The sequence below is a fragment of the Crinia signifera genome, chromosome 5 (genome assembly GCF_055691185.1).
Source record: "Crinia signifera chromosome 5, ASM5569118v1, whole genome shotgun sequence".
NCBI classification, from domain to species: domain Eukaryota; kingdom Metazoa; phylum Chordata; class Amphibia; order Anura; family Myobatrachidae; genus Crinia; species Crinia signifera.
The window spans coordinates 259884804-259909718 of NC_139221.1; the positions used below are offsets into that span (position 1 = coordinate 259884804).

The 24915-nt window shown below is 43.5% G+C and overlaps 1 protein-coding gene across 2 annotated transcripts in view; it reads left to right on the forward strand.

Moving 5' to 3' along the window:
* The window catches only part of MKX (mohawk homeobox), a 106188-nt gene that overhangs the window by 39610 nt on the left and 41663 nt on the right, over window positions 1-24915 (forward strand). For both annotated transcript variants that reach the window (XM_083186352.1, XM_083186353.1), the window contains exons 4-5: window positions 1245-1398; window positions 11957-12292. In XM_083186352.1, coding sequence (XP_083042478.1) covers window positions 1245-1398; window positions 11957-12292 — 490 coding nt within the window. The remainder of the gene's footprint in view (window positions 1-1244; window positions 1399-11956; window positions 12293-24915) is intronic.

Sequence of the window (24915 nt, forward strand, 5' to 3'; positions counted from 1 at the left end):
CAGGGAGTAATGTAGGCGTACAGTAATCCAACACTATGTAAACAACTTTGTCACCCTAGAAGGGTTTACCTTATTTCATTGGGCCAGCTGCAACTCCACAGGTTGCATTGTGAGGTAGTACACATTAATCACGTGGCATAATATGGAACAGATCTACTGGACGATGGTTATTACTACTAAGTGATCTTTTCAAGACAGTATTTACCATCTTAGAAAAGCTGAATATAATGTGACCAATATGGTGTAAGATTTCAGCACTGCATACAGATGTAACGGGCGGAATGTAGTGAATCAGTATTTGTGAGCAATGCTGTGTAATTTAGGTTTTCTCTGTAGCTGATAGTTTTTCAGGAATCTGGAGACAATTTGAAGGAGCTATCTGCAAGTTTGCTAGTGTCATTTTCCCATTTGTGATATCTTATTAGGCGCACATGTAACCATAAATCAATCTATCTATCTATCTATCTATCTATCTGTCTGTCTGTCTGTCTGTCTGTCTGTCTGTCTGTCTGTATATAATATCTCGTAAACACCTTATCATATTATCCCTGTAACTGGAAGCTATAAGAGGGTTATACCTCTACCTGCACCTTCATCACCGTCATACATTTGGTAGTTTCTAAACCAGCCTGCACCCCCATATTGGCACTCAGCTCCCCAATAACTTCACTCCTGTCTCTTACTTATTGGTCTAGTCTCATCTGTTTGCAAATGTATACATGTTAGGTTAAAGCATGTCCTGGTTTTATATTTGGATAAAAACTTATTATTGTTATTTTTTTCTTTTTACAGTAATTTTACTAACCCTCTTTTAGGGCCAGATGCTCTAAGCTTCAAAATGTGATAGATTGGAGAGTGATAAACAACTAACCAATCAGCTCCTGCTATGTCACAGGCTGAATTTGAAAAATGACAGATATGAGCTGATTGGCTGGCTGTTTATCACTCCATTGTATCACTTTTTGAAGCTTGATACATCTGGCCCTCAGCCATTATTATTTTAGGAAAAACTGTCTATAGTTCAAGTGTTAGACTTTGCCATTTTACAATTGGTTACGGCGCTGTACACTAATACTGTGTCCACTGTCCATCACAAGTTCCACAACTGGTTTATTTGTGTAGTTTGCTACCCAGTACATCAGGACATTAATCATGATATTAATATGCGCATATGGATGTATTCAGGGCTTCTTGTTCTACATTTCAGTCTGCTGTTGACAGTGTAACTTGTGTTTTCTTTTCAGGTTTCAAATTGGTTTGCAAATGCAAGACGTCGACTCAAAAATACTGTGAGACAACCAGATCTGAGCTGGGCTTTGCGGATAAAGTTATATAATAAATACGTACAGGGAAATGCCGAACGGTTAAGTGTCAGCAGCGAAGACTCCTGTTCCGAAGGTTTGTTTATTAGCTTTTGTGTTTCTATGTAGCTGTGTACTTGTGGGACCTTCCATTTAGAAAACAGGGGTAAGATTTTGCTGTTTATACTGTCAATATGAATACGTCCAATGGTTATTACAGTGTATTGTTGCTGTACAATTTAGTAATATTGTTACTGTTTCTTGTCTTATTATGTTTGTGGGATGAACATTTCCATATTGACATACAGTAGTTACGCGCATGCCTGTATCTGGGCACATATTAACACACATTCTGTATCTGGGCACATATTTACACGCATTCCATATCCGGGCACATAGTTACACGCATTCCGTATCCGGTTACATAGTTACACACATTCCGTATCCAGACACATATTGACACGCATTCTGTATCCGGGCACATAGTTACACACATTCCGTATCCGGGCACATAGTGGCTCGCATTCCGTATCCGGGCACATATAGTTACACACATTCCGTATCCGGGCACATATTTACACACATTCCGTATCCGGGCACATATTGGCACGCATTCCGTATCCGGGCACATATAGTTACACACATTCCGTATCCGGGCACATATTGACACGCATTCCGTATCCGGACACATATTTACACACATTCCGTATCCGGGCACATAGTTACAGACATTCCGTATCCGGACACATAGCTACACACATTCCGTATCCTGGCACATATTGTCACGCATTCCATATCCGGACACATATTTACACACATTCCGTATCCGGGCACATAGTTACACACATTCCGTATCCAGGCACATAGTGGCACGCATTCCATATCCGGGCACATATTTACACACATTCCGTATCCGGACACATAGTTACACACATTCCGTATCCTGGCACATATTGTCACGCATTCCATATCCGGGCACATATTTACACACATTCCGTATCCGGGCACATAGTGGCACGCATTCCGTATCTGGGCACATATAGTTACACACATTCCGTATCCGGACACATAGTTACACACATTCCGTATCCGAGCACATATTTACACACATTCCATATCCGGGCACATATTGGCACGCATTCTGTATCAGGGCACATATTTACACTCCTTCCGTATACGGGTACATAGGTCAATAGGTCGGCACCTAAAGGTCGACATACACAAGATTGACATTGTCAAAAGATTGACAAGCACTAGGTCGACATTAACAAAAGGTTGACACATGCAAAAGATTGACATGATATATATATATATATATATATATATATATATATATATATATCATATTAATTTGTATATATAAACGAGGAGCTCAGGATGCCATGCATGAAAGGTACACGTGGTGGTATTTGATCCCTCATATGCGGGTTATGCAGAGGTAGCCTGCCCTGTATACTGTATTTATATTTATACTGGAGGTTAGCCAGACCTTCTAAGAAAAGGAGGACTATTTCTGTGAAGACAAAGTTGCATATTAAGTCTAAAAACACATTTACCCAGAGCCAGCCATGAATGTTTATTGGTACAGTCCATGGAGTTTCTTAGTAAAGGATGTAACACAAGAATACAGATCATAAAGAAGGTCACGACTGTACCTATGATTGAAATACAGGTTTAATACAGTACCTAGCCTATCCTTCCTGAGTGTGTGACCCTGGTCATCCCTGTATCATTAGCCTTAGCAAAATAAATCTTGTCAGATTCATTCAGTCTTCACTGATTCAAAGTTGTTCATTATAGGTAGAGCTAAGGGATAATAAACAAAATGGGATTTTATTAAAAGGGAGTTCTACTAAAGTTATTTTAAAATATTTTAGGTATTTATTATTATTATTATTATTACTACTACCAGTTATTTATATTAGAACACACATATTCCGCAGCACTTTACAGAGAATATTTGAACATTCACATCAGTCCCTGCCCCAGTGGAGCTTACAATCTATATTCCCTACCACATGTACACGCACACACAGACATTCTAGGGTTCTTCTTTTAGGAGCCAATTAACCAACCAGTTTTTTTTGGAATTGTGGGAGGAAATCGGAGTACCTGGAGGAAACCACACGCAGGCACAGGAAAAAATATACAAACTCCGCACAGTTAGAGCCATGGCTGGAATTGAACCCATGACATTAGTGCTTTGAGGCAGCAGTGATAACCATTACACCGTCCGTGCTGCGCCATTTGAAAGCCTTTCAAAGAAAGATTACTTTGAATATTCAGTCCCTGCACCAGAGGGGCTTACAATCTATATTCCCTACCACATATACATACATAGACATTCTAGGGTTAATATTGTTTGGAGCCAATTAACCCTTTGAGTGCCAAAATCTCTGTGAGAGATGCGCAAAATATCTGCTAAAAATATCAGCGTCGCTCACATTTGTTATATAAATTCAAATAAAAAAATGTGTAAAAAAATATTGTAGTTCCTAAATAAGGTAAATATTACAGGTCATTATGATGAATAAAAATGTTTGCTTGGCAATTTTCACAAATTCACTTGGCACTCAAAGGGTTAACCTACCAGTATACTTTTGCATTGTGGGAGGAAACCAGAGTACAGACTTTACACAGTTAGGGCCATGGTGGGAATTGAACCCATGACCTTATTACTGTGAGGCAGTAATGCTAACCATTAAACCACCCATTCTGCACCAGAGTCCAATACTTGTACATTCTGGCACCAGAATAAAATATAAATATAAATATATTCAAAAAGGTAATTTTGCATTTTTACTTGGCATTTAAAGGGCTGAATCTCAAAAAAAACTCTTGAATTATCCATAGTTGAGATCTAAAAATTTATAGAGGTTTGATATGTGATCTGATTTCACTGGCTTGATGGCCACAGAGATGCTTGTGGTACAATCTCCACTATACTGTTACTCGCAGTTTATGTTTCGCTGTTTGCATTCTAGACTCTTTTATTGTGAGATTCAAATTTTTATTTTTAAATAATATTCGGTACTTGTGAGTTATCTGGGCGCCCGATTTTGGTACTAGATCGCATGCGATATCGCATGCGATATCGCATGCGATTTGCGATTTGCATGCGATTTAGCATGCGATTTGCATAAGATTTGCTATTCATTTCATTACCCCACTATCCCCAAAGTGTGTCTATCAACGTGAACCCGAAGCGTGGCGAGCGCAGCGAGCCCGCGAGGGGCGGCGGTACGCGTCCTCCGACCTTTTCATGCCCTACTATCCACTAGGGCGTGGAGTGAGAATAGAATAGTGTGGCGAGCGCAGCGAGCCACCGAGCCCGAAGCGTGGCGAGCGCAGCGAGCCCCGCGAGGGGACGCGGACACCTTCACAGGTATCCGCGTGCCCTTGCGGGCTTCACAGGTGTCCGCTGTCACGACCCTAGTCGGCGATTCCCCAGATACGACAATCTGAGTATCCCGGCCACGTGACACTTTCACTGGGTATCCCAAGCGTGTGCGTATTTCACCACGATTCCGCTTGCCACCAATCAAAGTAAACTTTTGGACTTAGTCCGCGACAGCTTTGATTCTGCCGACACACCAAATTATGAGTTACAGGGTAGCGCCCTGGCAAATTCGTCAGAGGCTTGGGCTGGAAAACAGCAGATACCAGAACTAATTATGACTTTTTAATTAAGTGAAAACACTACAAGGCTTACAGTATATTACAGAAAACATAAGTTACAAGATATATGATTAATAGGTAAGTCAAACGTAAAAACAGTTTCAGAATAAAACAAAATGGGAATAAAGAAACAAACCACTTCAAGGACACACAGCATGAAGCGGGTTTTGGAGTGGAAATCTCTCCGGATACTGGATCATCTCAGAGACAGGTATCGGACCCGTCCCATTCCCAAGAAAATGAACAAAAATGTCTTGTGAGACACACACTTTTAAGATTGGCAAAAACACACACAATCACAGCCCCCACCTCAGGAATCTTCCTTGTCCATGGGGTTTCCTGAGGATATACCCAGGGGCTGGCTAATTGACTTCCCTTTTGAAGATGAGCAATGTAGCCATTCAATCACCCCCCTGCTAATTCTTATCCCAAATAAGGTGTCATTCTAGAGGTCTAAGGGAATTGCTTTTCTGACATCTCTTCTGGTCTGGGAAGACATTTGCCAGAGACACTGGACTTCAATACAAGATTTATAGATGCAGGGGGGAAGGAGATAACCTCTGAGGTTTCAAACAGATGAGCAAGGGTTGTTGCAATAACCTTTTTACCCACATAAAAATACAGGATGAGTAGATTGCACACCATATCAGAAACAGTATTGTAAACAGAGCATGGACTTCAAAGGCAAGAGATCCCATCTGCCTTCCTGCTTCCCCCCCCTAGTCCTCCCAACCATCCAGGGCAGAGGCAGGTCACTTTCTCTATTACATTTACGATTAGGGAAGAATGGCGTGGTACAATTGCGCTCCTTCTGGCGTAAAAATGGCGGTCGCTCATGACAAAATGGCCTCCAATCATGACACCTCCCCCTTTAAAGATCAGCATGGGAGCAGTGGCCAAACCAGCCACAGTATCCCATGCTGAGCCCTGACACTTGTCAGCGCCCTGCCCGACAGACTGCTGCAGTTTCCAGGTTAGGACCAGCGCTATGGGCGGGGTCTCCGAACTACCGGATTCTTGCTCCTCTTCCAGGAGACAGCAAGCTGCGGGCAAACAGGTGTCCCTGCCCAAGCCAACTGTGGGCACACTGATACAGTGGAAGCTGTGTCCCCTTGTGCCATCCTTGCTGGCAAGGACACAGCCCACCCCAGCTGTGCGTTGGACTCCTGGGCATAGATTCTCACCTGCAGCCGGCAGTTCCGTTTGCCATCCTGGGGTCAGAACCAACCTCTTCTGCCACACCCCACACGGGCATTCCCCTGAGGTATAGGCATTCCAGAGCCTCTGCTTGGCTGGGGCAGCCTTAAGAGGACTGTGGGACAATGCTATCAGGTGTTGTAAAGTACCTTTACACGACATGAGGTTAACAACAATAAATATGATACAAATCATATGGGCTAGGGCCTTTCCTGTGTTTACCTCAGCACTACATACAGTGGGACAGGTAATCCTGTCACCTTCCAAGAATCTCTTGTCCTGCTCTCTTGCCTGAGCTGATTGACTCCCCCTCCCTTTCACTGGGGGGAAGGTACACTCCCTCAAAGCCTTTGTGTGTGTGAATTGTGAAGGGGGGCAGGTTTCTGCAGGGGGGAAAACCAACAGGTCATTGTCCCCTGTGTTGGAAACATCCAATTCCAGCCTTTCAGAGGTTAATGGAGCTGAGTTTATCTGTGCTCCGTGGGCCCTCAGACCCTTCTGGTTACACACAGCACTTGCCACTGGCTCTATTACTGAAGCAACCCTCTCACTATACCCATGTGTATCTTTCACACTTCCCAGGTACGGGGCAGCCGCAGTGGGAGGCGGCTCACCTGGCATCTGCAGGCTTGCAGCCTCCGTGACGGTTTGGTCACGGAATCTCTCCGTGATTGGAGGGGACCCCTTCTGGGTTCCTGTGTTCGTCAATATCTCCCTGGGGAACCATACCGGGGAGAATATGGGGACAAGGACATCGACCACTTTGTCGGCCCTAATGGATAAAAGGGCTACAGCTTCTGGGTAATGGGTGGCGTAATCTACCCCTATTGAAATGTACTCTGTTCTGGAGCTACTGGGCACTGCAAGGGGCCCTACCATATCTACAGCCACCCGCTCAAAGTGTTCTGATACCACGGGGAAAGAAATGAGGGGGGCCTTGCCCACATCCCCAGGCTTCCCCACTATCTGACAGGTATGGCAGGTCCGACAGTACCAGTCCACCTCTTTCCTCATACCTGGCCAGTGGAACTTAGGCAGGCGAGCCCCGGTCTTTTTAACCGTAAGGTGTCCAGAGAGGGGAATTTCATGAGCTACCTTAAGCAGACCCTCCCTATACCTTTGGGGTATGACCAGGTGACGTTCCGTAATTTGCCCTGGTGGAGTGTTGTGGACTCCATACTCTCTATGCAAACAACCATTCTCCCAGTACAGCCTGGGAGTACCCTGGGAGCCATCTGACTCCTGAGCTGCTGCTGCTGCAGCCCTGAGACTCGTTATCAATTCAGTTTTGAAAGATTCACTTTCTATTGAGCCCTCAGGGTGTGCAGGGACCTCCTGCTGTGTGACTGTGTCCTGACAAGAAGAAGGGGGGTCTATGGGGGAAGCTGCAGTAAGGGACACTCTCTCCCTATCTGACAGTTCTGCAGTGCACCCAGGACCCACCAGGTCACTGATTATACCTGGTACCACATTTCCCACAGTAGCACAAGACATCACATTATCAACAGTAACATCAATCTCATAACCTGGGGAGACATCCTGCAATACCTGCAAATTAGCCTGTGCATCTTCTACAACACATGGGACCCATCCTGCTGGCTTACAATTGGCCAGTGATAAAACCTCTATAGCCTCAGGTCCCTGGGGAAGAATAGGGTTAGCTTCTAGCACCGCAACCTGAATGACATCACCAGCAGCACTCCTACCATTGGTGAGTGAGGGTGTCTCATTCCCAAGTAGATTAGGGCATTCGTTTAACCCCACAAACTGGCAAGGATTACCCACTATACCTGTCTCTAATTCACCCTCCCTTACCTCTACAGAAGGTACGGCACTATCACAGATCATCCCAGGAGTTTCACAAGAAATCACAACATTGCAATGTTCAGCATGGTTACATACTACCTGAGATGCATCATATGGTTCAGAAGGGTCAGCGACAGTGGGTAAAACATTGACACATATGTGTGGAGTGAATAAAAGTCCCACATCCGTAGTCCCACACACATTTGTGTGCATGCAGTCAGAAAGTCCCATTCCTCTTTCCGACATTGTCCCTTCCCTGCATACTTTCACTATGCAGGCAGCCTCTTTTTCCGGCAACAAATCTGGAGCAACGGATGGGAACATGCTGCTCACATCTTCCAGCAGTTTAAACTGGGCCTTGTGATGTGAGGTCTCCGGAGCAGGTTCCATGACGACTGTAGTAGGCAGAGTTACCTTGTCCTGGTAGGGCATTCCTGGTGAGAGCAAGCTGCTGACATCCTCAGCTTCTGCTTCTCCCAGCAGTTTAAACTGGGACTTTGCTTCCAGAGCTGGTAACAGCAGCTGTTCTAGGCGATGCCACTCCGCATCTACCCGGCGGCACTGATCTCTCCAAAATGGGGTATCCAGCTTTCTCCAAGCAGCGACCTCCTGCTGCGCGAATTGGTAACATTCTCCCAGCTCTCTCAGCAGCACCTCAGGAGACGCAGATGGACCCCAGACACGAAATGCTGCACGATACTGGCTGAAGGCATTGTACTCATCGTCCCTTGCCTGGGTGAGCTGCGTGATCATCTCCCCACGAGTATGGTTGTGGCAGGAGATACCTTGCAGCTGGCATTCTTCCGTTAGTTCCTCTGTGCTCATTAGGGTAAACACATCATCATCATCCTCTGGGTCAATATACCCACTGGACTCCTCCGGTACCATAGGGGATTGGTACTCCGCAGCCTCTGTGACTGCCATGCACCCTCCAGTCTCCCTGGTACTAGCAGAAATGCCAGTCCCCTGAGTAAAGTCCAGGTCCAGCTGGTTATCCACAACCAAGCCGGCATTTACTTTGCTCTCCCTGTGTGTTTCAAAGACAGGGAAATCCTTGTGACGCAGTCCATTGAAATTTGCATCCACTGCCACAGGCTGCCAGCTGAGCTTAGCTAGTTCCAGCTGAAGCTTGCGATCTGCTGCTTCCTTTGCAGCAGTGGACTCCCTTTTATTAAACTGCATTATCAGTTTCAGCACCACGGCATTATCTGGCTCTTTCACATACTTCAGAGCCTCTTGCATATACAGATCCAAGGCAGAGCAGTAATTGGAGGCATCCAATCCACGGTTTGTGGGGCCTGCAATCTTCATTGTCCGCTTCTCCTCTTCCTCTGTTCTGGAACCAGAATGATTCCCAACCTCAGACCTGGAATCCGCTTGATTCCCCCCAGCTACCTGCTGGTCCGCATCTCTGAGGACTTGGATCATCTGTTCCCTGGTCTGCCCCTTGGCAGGCTCCACTCGGTTGATACCAGAGACCACATCACGATCCAACTTCACACTATTAATTTCCGCAGAAAGTAAAAGTTCAGTACGAAGTCCACCTCCTGCTACCTCAGTAGCCCTGGCTGGTGAACTCTCACGCACAAGTCCGCCATCGTGATGCTCTGTATCTTCCTCCATAGAGTCACAGGTCAATCTCCACTTAATCTGTGCCTCCTTATAAGTAGCTGCCATTCTGCTGCAGTTACTTCTCCAAAATAATAAAACAGGGATGGGGAACAGAAAATGCTTTTACAGTGACTTACACTACTACATAAGCCTTGAGTTTTGGTATCTGGTGAAATGTATTCACTTAAGTTATCCAAATAAAAAACAAAAATTGCTTTTTGAAATATCCCCACCGCTGGCCACCAGTTTGTCACGACCCTAGTCGGCGATTCCCCAGATACGACAATCTGAGTATCCCGGCCACGTGACACTTTCACTGGGTATCCCAAGCGTGTGCGTATTTCACCACGATTCCGCTTGCCACCAATCAAAGTAAACTTTTGGACTTAGTCCGCGACAGCTTTGATTCTGCCGACACACCAAATTATGAGTTACAGGGTAGCGCCCTGGCAAATTCGTCAGAGGCTTGGGCTGGAAAACAGCAGATACCAGAACTAATTATGACTTTTTAATTAAGTGAAAACACTACAAGGCTTACAGTATATTACAGAAAACATAAGTTACAAGATATATGATTAATAGGTAAGTCAAACGTAAAAACAGTTTCAGAATAAAACAAAATGGGAATAAAGAAACAAACCACTTCAAGGACACACAGCATGAAGCGGGTTTTGGAGTGGAAATCTCTCCGGATACTGGATCATCTCAGAGACAGGTATCGGACCCGTCCCATTCCCAAGAAAATGAACAAAAATGTCTTGTGAGACACACACTTTTAAGATTGGCAAAAACACACACAATCACAGCCCCCACCTCAGGAATCTTCCTTGTCCATGGGGTTTCCTGAGGATATACCCAGGGGCTGGCTAATTGACTTCCCTTTTGAAGATGAGCAATGTAGCCATTCAATCACCCCCCTGCTAATTCTTATCCCAAATAAGGTGTCATTCTAGAGGTCTAAGGGAATTGCTTTTCTGACATCTCTTCTGGTCTGGGAAGACATTTGCCAGAGACACTGGACTTCAATACAAGATTTATAGATGCAGGGGGGAAGGAGATAACCTCTGAGGTTTCAAACAGATGAGCAAGGGTTGTTGCAATAACCTTTTTACCCACATAAAAATACAGGATGAGTAGATTGCACACCATATCAGAAACAGTATTGTAAACAGAGCATGGACTTCAAAGGCAAGAGATCCCATCTGCCTTCCTGCTTCCCCCCCCTAGTCCTCCCAACCATCCAGGGCAGAGGCAGGTCACTTTCTCTATTACATTTACGATTAGGGAAGAATGGCGTGGTACAATTGCGCTCCTTCTGGCGTAAAAATGGCGGTCGCTCATGACAAAATGGCCTCCAATCATGACATCCGCGTCCCCTCGCGGGGCTCGCTGCGCTCGCCACGCTTCGGGCTCGGTGGCTCGCTGCGCTCGCCACACTATTCTATTCTCACTCCACGCCCTAGTGGATAGTAGGGCATGAAAAGGTCGGAGGACGCGTACCGCCGCCCCTCGCGGGCTCGCTGCGCTCGCCACGCTTCGGGTTCACGTTAATAGACACACTTTGGGGATAGTGGGGTAATGAAATGAATAGCAAATCTTATGCAAATCGCATGCTAAATCGCATGCAAATCGTAAATCGCATGCGATATCGCATGCAAATCGCATGCAAATCGTAAGTACCCAAATCGGACGCCCAGATAACTCACAAGTACCTAATATTCTAATAGTTTTAAAAGCGAATACTATTGTGTTCAAAGCTGTAAATGCCATTTGCATTTAAGGTTCTCTAAACTCTAACCCATTTACTCATAAACATGGTAGAACTACTTCAAGCATTGATTAATCTGCTTAAAATTGGTGGATTATAATTAAAATTTTAAAAAGTTCCAGCAAATTTTATTATTATTATTATTATTATTATTATTATTATTATTATTATCCTTTATTTATATGGTGCCACAAGGGATTCACAGCATGACAGGAAACAGGGACTTCCAATTGAATACAATAGATGGCAATTACAGGGTACATAAACGTATATGGGTGCCGGATGACTTCCCAACAGTCATCTGAATCCAAATTGTTAATAGCCCAACAGTCGGAATCCCGACCCCCATAGAGGGAGTATATAACCGCCACCGAATCCACAGTGTGGCGAGAGCAGTGAGTCAAAAAGGGACTTCTTTACACTCGCCCCACTGTCAGAGTACCAGCAGATGGGTTTCCTACATTGGTGTCACTGTCGGAATCCCAACTGACGGATTCCCATACCACACTTGTGTAAATGGATGGATTTGTACTGAAAACAAAGATTTGTAATATAAAGAAAACTGAAAATCTTTTGCCTCTTTATTGCTTTACAGATGGAGAAAATGATCCAAGGAGTCACGCTAATGAGGAAGGATATGACAAGCCCATCCATCATACTGTGATTAATAACCAGAGCTCAGTCATCAAGTCCGGGATCAGAGCAGAAGCTACTAACAATGAAGATTATGTGTCCCCTCCAAAATACAAAAGCAGTTTATTGCACCGTTATCTCAATGACTCCTTACGGCATGTCATGGCCACTAATGCGGTTATGAGGGAAAAGACAAGACAGAGGAACCACTCGGGGTCATTTAGTTCCAATGAGTTTGAGGAAGAGCTTGTGTCCCCTTCGTCTTCGGAAACTGAAGGCAACTTCGTCTACCGAACAGGTAAGAGTCTGTTGTAACCCGCATACAGGATCAGGCTAGTAGTGCTATGTGCGGCTCTGTGGTTATTTTAACATGTAGTAACTTACATTGGGAATTCCACCACATACACGACACGGGAAGAAACTGTCTAAACATTCAGCATGAGAGCAGATACTAAGATATGCCTACATTTAACCTAATTCAGGCCGAAGCAGCCACATCTTTGATATTTGGAACTGCACATGCTCATAAGGTCAAACAAGACGTACTTATTCATCTCTGCAGATCTGCAGATTAGTTAGGTGGGGCGTGGAACTTAGCCGGATCTCCACTTGCGGCTAAATGAGTGTAACTGTGTGGCAATAGGGAATTCACACTTAGAATAAGTTTTACATTGATGTCAAGGAATTGTTGGTTCTTCAGTGCTGAGTGTATGTAGAGATGCAGCAGCTACAGGTGGATCTCATGCACGCAGGATAAGGCTGGGAAGGAATGATATGCATTGTACCCATTCTGACAATTTTGAACAATGTTAAAAATGTAGTAAGCTAAATTAATAAAGAGGATGGCCTTAAAGTTAAAGTAAGTTGGATGCATTTAGTATTCCCTCTTTCGTTTTTTTCAAGAGCACCTGCAAGCCCAAAAGTATATTTCCATGTTTTTAGGGTGCACTTCCAAAACTGGGTGTACAGTACATCTTGAATTGCGATTAAAAGTAGGTCCAAGGGGGAAATGTAATAGGACAAGAGATTCAGAAAGTGATAGATTTGGTAAGAAATCTCCAGTTTTTTTAAAGCGGCAATCATTTACACTGCAAAACCAGTTTGATTTTGCAGTGTAAACAAATGCCGCATTAAAAAAAATTGGAGATTTCTTAACAAATCTCTCATTTTTTTAATCGATTTTGCAGTATAAATGATTGCCGCTTTAAAAAAACTGAAGATTTCTTACCAAGTAAGATTCACTTTCTGAATCATCCTATTAAATTTCACCCCAAAACTTAAGTGCCAACTTCTGGTCTGCCCAGCAGCCAGGTCGGCTGGGTTTTTATATGATAGGCTGTATTCCCAAGAATAGATTAGTTCGGCTTACACTATGGGCCTGATTCAGCATGGGTAACAAAAGAAAAATCTTTCTCTAATGGACAAAACCAGGCACACTGCATGTGAGGCAAATCTAACATGCGCAGAGAGAGTTAGATTTGGTTGGGTTGTGTTCAAATTAAATTGTAAATTACAGTGTAAAAATAAAGCAGCTAGTATTTGCCCTGGAAAGAAATACAATAACTCACCCAAATCTAACTCTCTGCATGTTATATCTGCCCCATGTTATATCTGCCCCATGGTTTTGTCCATTTAAAGAAAGATTTTGATTTTGCGATCCATGTTGAATTTGGCCGTATCATTTATATAGATGTCTAGTGTACGTTTGTGTGTCTCTGAAACACTGCCATGTGTTGGCAGCAAGTGAAACTACATCTATTTCTCTCTCACACATGCACAAACACAGAGGCAATCACAAGGTTGCAGACTAGCTTTCGAAGCATTTGCTTAGAGCGGGCTTACTAGTATGCATTATAGTTACCACCATTACATTTATGCGAAAGATGATATTTACAAATTAAAGCAAGAGGAAAATAATTGGGAGTTTCTGTAGCTGAACATGTCGGTATGTATATTAATCATACTACTAAATAATCTAGAAAGTATGGTATAGGGCAGAAAGGAGCCTTGCAGTGCCATCTATTGGTCTTAAGTGGTAGTTCGGTCCATATAATACAGCTTTTCTGTTGGTGCATTATTTGCATTTATTTTTCTCAAAGGGACTTCATTTGGTATTAAGGGGCCTATTCCATCCATTTTGGTCCCTTTTATTATTATTAGTCTGATAGGGCTGGCTAATATTCTGTTAAGTTTGCCTGCAAGAATAAACACCAGCCACCTTCAAATGGCGTTTCTGTAAGGTCCCCACTCCTTCCTATGGGAAGAAGGCCCAGGGAATCTGAGCAGATCACTCCACTGCATGATGTCAGGGCTCGCATGCCCGGAAGGCTGGCATTGTAGCGACCGATACTAATTACTGCATTGCCATGGCCCCATCTGTGTGATATATGTAATAAAGCGCTTTGCAGCACTTTGTTGTGTGTGTATGGAAAGGGTACACGGTAACCCGAGTCATAGCGCATTGCATTATGACATCTCATAGGAGGGTTAACTTTTCTCCCAGAATATAGGGAGAGCTTAGCTAAAATCAGGAGTCTCCTGGAAATTCCATGTGGGACACATGGGACATAGACCATAAGCTCTCTGAATTTCAGATCCATGTATAGAATGCCATCACTCTGACAATGCCTGGTTCTGCCAGAGAAGATGCCAGTCAAGAGTGAATCATTAAAACTTTATTGCTGCTGTTTCTGAGCTTGTACATAACACTTTATAGGTGTGGCTCCTAAGGCACGGAGTGAGTCTAGCATTAGGTTCTTATCCATCTGAGACTTATTACCAAAGTCTGGAGTCTGGACACTGAGATCACAGCAACGATGTACAAAAAAACTATTATATTTAGAAACACTTTTCATTTGCAAACCGTTCTGCATTACTGCAGTCCTAATTTCTAAGATGATTATCACCCAGCGGAAACTTACACCTTTCCCCTCTTCCCGGCCTTGCAAAAACGGTTTTATGATCTGTTGAAACCAGGTTTAATCACACAGAGAGAAAGTAACTAATGTGGAGTTGGAAATAAACTTGTAGAAAAAAGGCGACACATTTGACACTTTTTTATGTGTAAAATTGCTATATGCTTGGTGTTTTCCTGGAAAGAAGAGAGGTCTTTGCCATCATTTCTTTATTATAAGAGTGTGTACTGTATCTCCATTTGGGGGTAAGAAAATAGTTGTTAAAGTCATACAGAGGGTGTCTGTCTCCAGTAATAACACAAGACATACTCAGTGACAGTTACTTATTGCAGGGTGTCATTGGCATGACTAATGTAATTGCTGAAGGTTTATAGAATAAAATTACATTTTTGGAGGGGGTACAGAGTATTCAGTATATGGAGGGGAGAGCTCTGTGTATAGGAGGTACTATATGGAGGGGTATGAGGGTGCAGTACATATATATAGGGGCATTATATGGTGTGGGGGGGTGCAGAATATGGAAGAGGATCGGGTGCAGTATAAATAGGGGCAGTTTATGGTAGGGGGTGCAGAATATGGAAGAAGATCGGGTGCAGTATATATAGGGGCAGTATATGGTGTGGGGGTGCAGTGCACATAGAGTGTGTGTGTATCCTGAACGTAGCTCTGTCGTGTGCCCCAAAGTGGCTGGTGGCACGTGTGAGCCTTTCACACACACACATATATATATGATTCAGTGATTGGAATCCAGGAGTTCACATCCGGTTTTGCCACCACTTTATAAAATATCAATTGGTGCCAATTCCTCTACATTGTCCCTGGGGTCACCAAATCTCCCTCAGAATTTATTGGCAATTATAGGAGGATCAGTGGACACCATTTCCACATAGGATATTTTTCATAATAATATTCAGCGATCCTATTGTTGAAATTATCATCACCATATGAGAAATGTCTGCTGTATATGAGCCTTACAAAAGGAACCTATTTCGGTGTGAAATTCTTATGTATTGTTCTGCTGTCAAATGCCCCTGATGAAGTCAAGTTGTTGACGGAACGCGTTGGGCTTATACCACCACTGAGAAAGACATCTTTTAATAAAGAATTTTTATTGTCAAAATTTTATAGTCATAAATTGTTATTATAATTTTGTTGTATATTGGACAAAAAAACTGTCCTGTTACCAGTACTGTGAGAAGGGCGCATTCTGAGAATCTATCTCTTTCTATCTCTATCCCGGGTCCTGTCTAACAGAGGGCCTCTCAGAGTTGCTGCCATACATTTGTAGAAGCGCGGTTGGGGTACTGTGTCCCTATATATATATATATATATATATATATATATATATATATATATATATATATGAGTCAGACCGGCACTCTAACTGAGTGGGTGCAGCAACCCTGGTGCCCTCTCGGTGCATTAATACGTCAGTCCAAAGAACAGGCAGATGCACTCAGGGGATCTTAAAAAAATCTGGTGAAAAAGCTCCCAACGTTTCGGGGTTAGCAAACCTTGATAAAGGGGTTTGCTAACCCCGAAACATTGGGAGCTTTTTCACCACTATTTAAAGATGTTTTCAAGACCCCCTGAGCGCCATTGCCTGTTATTTGGACTGACTAGTATATATATATATATATATATATATATATATATATATATATATATATATATGTATATATATATATATATATATATATATGTATATATATATATATATATATATATATTGGAGCAAAGCTGTCCGGCACTACCCAGCTATCAGGTTCAGCATAGAGTGCTGCGCTTGAGAGAATGAGTCCTCTAATGTGCAGCAATCAAAGAGCAAGCGTCACTCCGGGTCTTTTGCTAAAAGTGCTCAAAGTTTACTGCGTGCGGTCTACAGCTGTTTCGGGCAGTAAGCCTGTCTTCACAACATGTCCGAAACAGCTGTAGACCGCACACAGTAAACTTTTAGCACAAGATCCGGAGTGACGCTTGTTCTTTGATTGCTTGCCATTCCTATGAATGGGGTGCAAACAGCACTCGCCATTCCCAGGTACATATATATATATATATATATATATATATATATATATATATATATAATATTATATTTGTGTAAGTTAAAGGGGGGTACTCGACCGAGAACAAGCAGGCGGGATTCAATGTCCCGCCTGCTGTGGGATGAGAAGGGGGTGTGACTGTGAGCTGCAGCCGGGAGCTCATCACTTCCCGGCCGTTCTCGGCAGAATGAGCCAGACTGCTTGTCAAGTCAGGCTCGTTCTGCCGAGATACCCTGTTCAATGCTGTCAGGAAAGACAGTATTGAATAGGGCCCCGCAGCCATCTCCAATGTCGGGAGATGGCTGCGGGTGATTGAATACCCCTCAAAGCATTTTAAATAAAAGTGTCAGAATGCCTTACTTAGAACCAAAAATTCAGCCAAATTGCTATTGAGGCAGTCAATGAGTTTCTTGTACAGGAGTTACTTAAAAATCTGTGCCCACCATATGCCCAGCGGCAGGACCAATTAGTTCCAGTCCAGGTTTTCCTAAGGATCTGCTGGAATCATGGTTTGGCTAATTAACATCACCTGTAGTTTCCTGCTAAACGTCTGTACAGAGCAGAGGGTCAGTTAGTGGCTCGGCAATAGGCTTGCGGTGTCGGGATTACGCTAGAGAGCCTGGAGTGTTGTACCCATATTGTTAAGCATGTATGTTGCCTGCTGAAAACCTACAATGCTGTGACTTGTAATTTGTCAAACTGTCAAGCCTGTATGTTGTCTACCTGTGATAAATAAAACAAACAACTTTGCTTTCATCCAGTGCATGTGATTTCTGTCACACTTACCAAATCTTTACTTGGTAAATAGCATTTTATAATAGAATATTTAGGATAAGCTGTTTCAAACAGGCTGTTTATAGAGTTCTACAAGTCAGTTTGTACTGTATACTGTAATTGTAGTCATGTTGCATTATACACATTGTTTGGTTTGAAACTAATGGTTCATCAAAGGAAATCCAATCTATAGGGATATTTAAGTCTTTTATACCGGTGACTACTAAATGGTACCTGATGGAGGAATTAAAGTGTTGCTCCCTTCAGCTGCACACAGCCGCCAGCAATTACATTACTGGCATATTGTTACGACAATTATTTGGATGAACTATGCTGAGAGTTTAAGTTCAGTTTTGAAAGTGTTTCTACAAGTATAAAGGAAGGTAACATACAGTAAAGTAATTATTATTTATTTTATTATTTGTTAAGATCTTATATAGCACACACATATTCACATCAGTGCCTGCGCCACACACACAGACATTCTAGGGTTAATTTTTTTAACCTACCAGTATATTTTTAGATTGTGGGAGGAAACCGGAGTACCCGAAGGAAACCCATGCAAGCACCGGTAGAATATACATACTCTGCACAGTATGTGCCACGGTGGGAAGTGAACCCATGACCTCAGTGCTGTGAGGCTGTAATGCTAACCACTACACCAGTGGTTCCCAACCCTGGTCCTCAAGTACCCCCAACAGTGCATGTATTCCAGGTCACACGGCAGGTGCACTCATTATTCAGGCACATTTGAAAAGATCACAGGTAGAGCTAATTATCTCCTGTGATTCTGTGTGGAGACCTGGAAAACGTGCACTGCTGGGGGTACTTGAGGACCAGGGTTGGGAACCACTGCACTACACCATCCATGCTGCCCTAATTAGTAATGACAAAGAAGTAGGGGAATTGCCTCTCTGAGAAAGAAGTTGAAAGAAACCTTAGTGCATATTCACCACATTTCCCCTCTATGGGCAGTATTCAATGTCATAGTTCTCCGTGCATGGAGAGTGTTTTATTTCGCTCTCCATGCACTCTCCGTGTTCCGGAGGGCTCGCTGCCACTCCTGCTCCCTGTATTCAATGTGGTTAAGACTCGCTGCCACTCGCGGCGAGTTTTAACCCCTGCAGCGGACGAGCGTCCGCGGCAGGGAGCTTTCAGGGAGCCGGGGGACGGAGCAGCCATAGTCTCCCTGGCTGCTCCAGAGGAATGTTTAGGGGAGGGGGGCTCTCCGGGACCCAGGCAGCACAGGCTGCCCCCCCCTATAGCCAGCGGGGGACCCAGTATTCACTGCACCCGTTCGTGCATATTAACGATCGGGTGCAGTGAATATATGAATATGTAATGAGCGGCTCGAGCGCTCCGGCCCCCTGCTGGCTGCACTGTGTAAAAAAAAAAAAAAAAATGAATTTTTTTTTTTTAAATTAAATATATATTCATGTGCTATAAGCACATGAATAAAAATAACATGCCCCTTCTCAGAAAAAAAAAACTGATTTTTTGACACCAAAATTAAAAAAAAAACCTTTTAGTTTAAAAGTTCACTTTCCAGCTCTCCATCAAAAGATGGAGAATTTCTACACGGAGAGAGACGGCGAAAATCACTTAGAAAGACGGAGAATATTTCACATTGAATAGGGTGGTTCACTTTTGGAGAGCAAAATGCTCCGTCCAAGGCGAACAAAGCACAAATTCTCCACAAAACACTGAGAACTTTTCTCATTGAATACTGCCCTAAGAGACCTGTTAAACTACTAATAAAGCTAGATGAGGTTAGGGCAATTACATATTATTAGGGCACACTGTAGCAGTAGGAGGAACAATAGGAACATGTACTGTATATATTAGGTAGTCATTCAAAAGACTCCGTGTGGACCAAAATGTGCAAATAAACCTCAAAACCTAAAGCTGGCAATACACTAGGGCGATTTGTATGCAATTTGGACACTTTTTATGCAATTGCTGCGATCAATCGCATAAAAAGCATCCAAATCGCATGCATTGACAGCAGGTCCAATGCGATGTGTTTTTCTGTGCATATCGCACTGGAGTTTGCCAGTTGCACCGATTGCAGAAACGATTTGATGGATCGCATCCGAGCCGGGCAGCCTTGGTACAGTGCATCGTATATGTGAAAGGACCGCATACGATATATTGCATGCAATCTTCCCACCCGGGAAGGTCCAGGGCGGCTCAAGGGGGGATCACAGGCAACTTCTTCACTTTGAGAAGTTTCCCAAGTGTATAGGGCCCTTTAGAGTTGTGGAGTGCTGCTACTGCTTGCAGCCTTAGGACTGACAGTAAAGTGATGAGTCTGACTGACCTAATGCTACAAATAGGAACTCAGAGTTTGATTTTTATTTTGGAAAAAGTCATTTCAGTGTAGCACTAGACTTCCCTCTGCCAGGATCAGCTTTACAATATAAGCCGATAAAAGTTTGTTTTTTTCCCTAACAGGAAAAATAAATATCTAATTATGTCTGAAAAAGTACGTCTGAAATAAAAATATTCAGCAAATGAAAGGCATGAAGTAAAATTCTGATATTTGGGACAGTCCTTTCGTTTTCATTGCCCAGAAAATTCTTGGTAATAAAACAGCTACTGTCTTTATCAATTATTTGTGACATCACTCAGCATGGTTGCAGCTTCACAGCGGTTCTCAGTTACAGTAGTTAGAACCAGATTGCGGTACTTATCTTTCTATAGCAATCTTTTTTTTTTAGGTCATATATTATTTGGGTATTTATGACCACCTTGTCTATGTATTCCAACCTGCACTGTATAGGTCAGTGGTTCTCAACCTCGGTCCTCAGGACCCCACACAGGTCACGTTTTCCAGGTCACCTGACAGGTCCATAGGTGCATTCATTACTGACTGACACATTTTTAATTAATTATTTCACTTGATTCTGTGAGACCTGCAAAACATGCACTGTGTGGGGTCCTGAGGACCGACTTTGAGAACCTGGGGTCTAGGTTTATGATGTCTATCACATTATGTGAGATTTTGGTTTGTATATATTACTGGTCATATGTTATATAAACGGGATTGCCTGAGTTGAGTTTTTGGTACTTATGTAATATCTGGGCTCCCGTTTTTCTTATGAGACCGCGTCCGCTCGCCACGCTTCGGGCACGATGGCTCGCTGCGCTCGCCACACTATATAAAATCAACTCCATGCGTAGTTGGATAGTAGGGGTATGAAAAAATGGGGTGCATTTAACATGGGAGCCCAGATAATACATAAGTACCCAGTTTTTTATTACTGGAACTCTAAGTTTTTAGCTAAACTGGTGCTGGCCTTGATAAAAGTTATTCATGGTGAACAGATGGTCACTGTCACATACAGCACAATATAGAAGTGTCATATATAAAACAAATCAACGTAGGCTGGTATTCAGGGACAGGCTCAGCCCGACATTTGGGGGTGGGGGTGGGGGGGTTGTCAAATAGAGAGCCAGAGTACTAAACCCATCCTGGCTCTCTGTGTGGTCAGACTGGCCCAAGAGGCCATCAGCCCTTCTGCTATTTGCTATCCAATTAAAGCCTGATTTTTTTCCCTAAGGAAAAATGTCCCAGTTTCGTGCAATAACACATATTATCCAGACTAAGTACCAGGACCCTATGTGGTATTGCGGCTCTGAGGGATTATGCTTCAATAGCCTGACATAACTGAACCATAATCACTGATAAGTGTATTGGGACTAAGGGGTGGGCCCCATAGCAACATAAACTAAGGGTTTTATTGCTTCTAGAGAGACACATTGCCAGAGCATTTATTACAGTTTTGGCACATAAGAGTGCCCTAGTTTAATTTAAGAACCATCATAGTTCCCTAGTTTACATGATGCCACATTGTGGGGCTGCCAGTACACATTGTGGGGGTTATTCTTATCCATTCGCTCCCCTGCGCGTTTGCACAGGAGAGCGATGGTCAGCAACTGCGCATGCGCATAAAGTTTTATGTACAGCCGCTTTGAGCGAGCAGGTGCCGTGAATTGCTCATTTGCTGGCCCCTTCACACCTAGCAGTGCAGGCGGGAGGCGTGGGGTGGCGGCCAAGTGCTGCACCCATGGGAACGCCCAGCATTTCATGGGCATTCCTATGAAAACGCAGGCTGTTCCCTTGTAAATGCGCCGGTGATGCGGGTGCCGGGGGGCAGCTGACGTCAGTGGATGTCAGCTGTCCGTTCCCATACAGAGTGCTCGCAGATCAAATACACCACAGAGGTGTCTTAGATCTGCGAGCGCTTGCAAAATCATTCGGTGGTTGGCGACCATCGAATTAAGTCCCCGCACATAAGGCTGCCAATGGATGTTTATGCTAAACATCCATTCACATGCACGTGGGGATATTGGGCGTGTGAGCGGGGGCAGAAGCTCGTGCAGGCAGTGCATAGATGACATGCAAAGCTGCGAGGTTCGCAGCTTTGCGTGCCAACCAGAATAAGGGCCTATGTCACACAGTATACCAGATTCACATTATGACATGCAGTGTCCCCAGTTTATATTATGCCACACTGCAGTGCTCCCTGTTCATACTGTGCCACATTACAGGGCCCTTCCTGTTCAAATTATGCCGCAGTTGATATGATGTCACATTATAGTGCCTCCATATAATATTGTATCATATTTGTGCCCCATTTCTTGTGATATTATGGTGCCCTCCACATTACAACGAGCAGATCAAATTATACCACATTATTACCATTAAAACATCCACTACACACTGAGAAATTGGTGTGCAACTTAATAACCTGGGTCCAGGCCCTCCTAAGCCTCTGGGCACCAAAGCAATAGCACCCCTTGCACCCACTATAGTTACACCCATGCCACCAGCAAGAAATAGTCTCAGCTAATTGAATACCAACCATAGTCTCATAGTGAATCCCGATAAAGAAGCCTTTTCAGTGAAAAAGGTCCTGATGCTCGCAGACTTGCACAGGACCTGGTGGCTCACTCGTACCCGGCATCTCATGCTGCACGGCATATTGAGACTAAATGAGTGTAGGACGCATCTGTATTACACATGCACTTATCACAGACTGCCATGGATATACTTGCCGCAATGGAGATATCGATCTGCAGTCATGAACCTATTCCTTTCTGATATCCAGCCATGGTTGCCCCATGATGGTGTTGGAAGGAGGGGTTGGGGATTTCCAGTTGTATTATTATTTTTATTTAACTAAGAACTTCCTTGTTCTTTTACTGCAGGTGCCGGACGGGGTCCCGACAGGCTTTCACCCGACGTTGGGATCCTGACTGTCAAAACACAGACAGCCGGGTTCCCGACGGCCACCCGCTATTTTCCCCGGTGGGGGTCCACGACCCCATGGAGGAAGAATAGAATAGGTGGGTCGCGTAGCGTAGCGTGCCCGCAAGGGGCTTAGTTGCGCTCACCATGCTGTCTGGGTCCGGCCAGTCGGGATCCCGACATCGGGATAATGACTGTCTGGATCCCAACTGTCGGACCCCTATACCACACCCTTTAACTACAATTAAATGTATTTCCATTCCTTTTTTGGCGTGCAGTTTTCTGAAATGCCGTATAGAGCAGTAATGTTGATTAACTACAAATGTCTGTTTCTGAAACTTACATTTATTTTTAATCAAAACAATAGTTATTGTGTCTTCCAAACGAAACAACAAATATTTTCATATGAACATTCTGATTAAGACAGGGCTAAGTGGACGTCTTTGTGTTGGCAGGTTGCTAAATTGAGGATTAGATGAATTTACTTCTTTTACAAAGTACCTAGACATTTGCCTTCACCAGGAACCGTACATACGGTACATCAGAACCATTTATAATCTTAAAAAAAAAAATTATTTCATGTCCAAAGTATATCTTAATTAAACATACATTTCCAGTGTTAATGTTACCTGTAAGTTTATGCCATGTGTGTATTTGGTAGGAGATACTTCCAATGTGTCAGTCTGGGATTTGGGTCACCTAGCAACCCCGGCCCTTATTCAGATCTGATCGCAGTACAAATTTGTTCTCAAAATGGGCAAAACCATGTGCACTACAGGTGGGGTAGATGTAACATGTGCAGAGAGAGTTAGATTTGTCTGAGTTATTTTGTTTCTGTGCAGGGTAAATACTGGCTACATTATTTTTACACTGCAATTTAGATTTCAGTTTCAACACACCCCACCCAAATGTAATTATCTCTCTGCACATGTTACATCTGCCCCACCTGCAGTGCACACGGTTTTTCACATTTTTAGAACAAATTTGTACAGCGATTAGATCTGAATAAGGGCCCCTGTCTGTGTAGCAGAGAACACACTGCAGCCTAGTAAATGAGATTTGTTGTATCAGATGTGTTACTGCAACAAGTCTGGCATGTAGACCTGCGGTGAAGATTTCTTAATATGCACCAATCAGTCGTACTTGACAGCCTTGACTACAGGAGTTTTGAAAACTATAAAAGGATGTGTGCAATGTCAAGAAAGTTCAAATGTTAAAACAATGCTCTTGACAGAAGCCCATAAAACAAATGCTTCTCCACCTGTTCCAACCCATTGGATGGAGTTCGGTTAAAGTAGTTTAGAATGGATAAATGAAAACATAGATCCCAGGCAGTTCTGGGAAGGTTCAGTGTTCCAGACTGAGATTGTCTTTGGCTCGGCATGGAGGGTGGAATGGATGGTGTGGTTTGGAAGGGGGTGCAGAAGTGGATATGCTGTATTTGGATTTGTGAGTGTGACTAAAACAAAAAAAGGAGTAAATGGATCCAGCAACGGGTGGAGGCAGAACAGACGCTGGAATGAGGTCAGCTAAAATAAATATAGCTATAGAAGGTAAAGTGTATGTGCCTTTCTTCAATGCAACATGTACTAGCGTTATTTGGAACATAATGATTACTGTAAGACTATAGCTAAATGCCCTTTATGTAAACTGTATGTTTCTTATTAATTAGTATACCTAGAAAAATGTGATGTTTAAATGTATAGATGGTTATTGCTTGCATCCGCTCCATGCAGCACCTGGTGAGGACAGACATGCTGACGGTGGGCTGGCAGCGCAGGGCCCTGAAATAGGTTCTGTTGGGAGGTATGCCTGTAGCGCAATGGCCAAACCATCAAATCTTACTAGTGGAAAATCAAAACACTCCATAGCGTTCACTTCATAAATCCCCTTCACAGTATTTGGACACAATCATTCAGTTATAGGGGACATT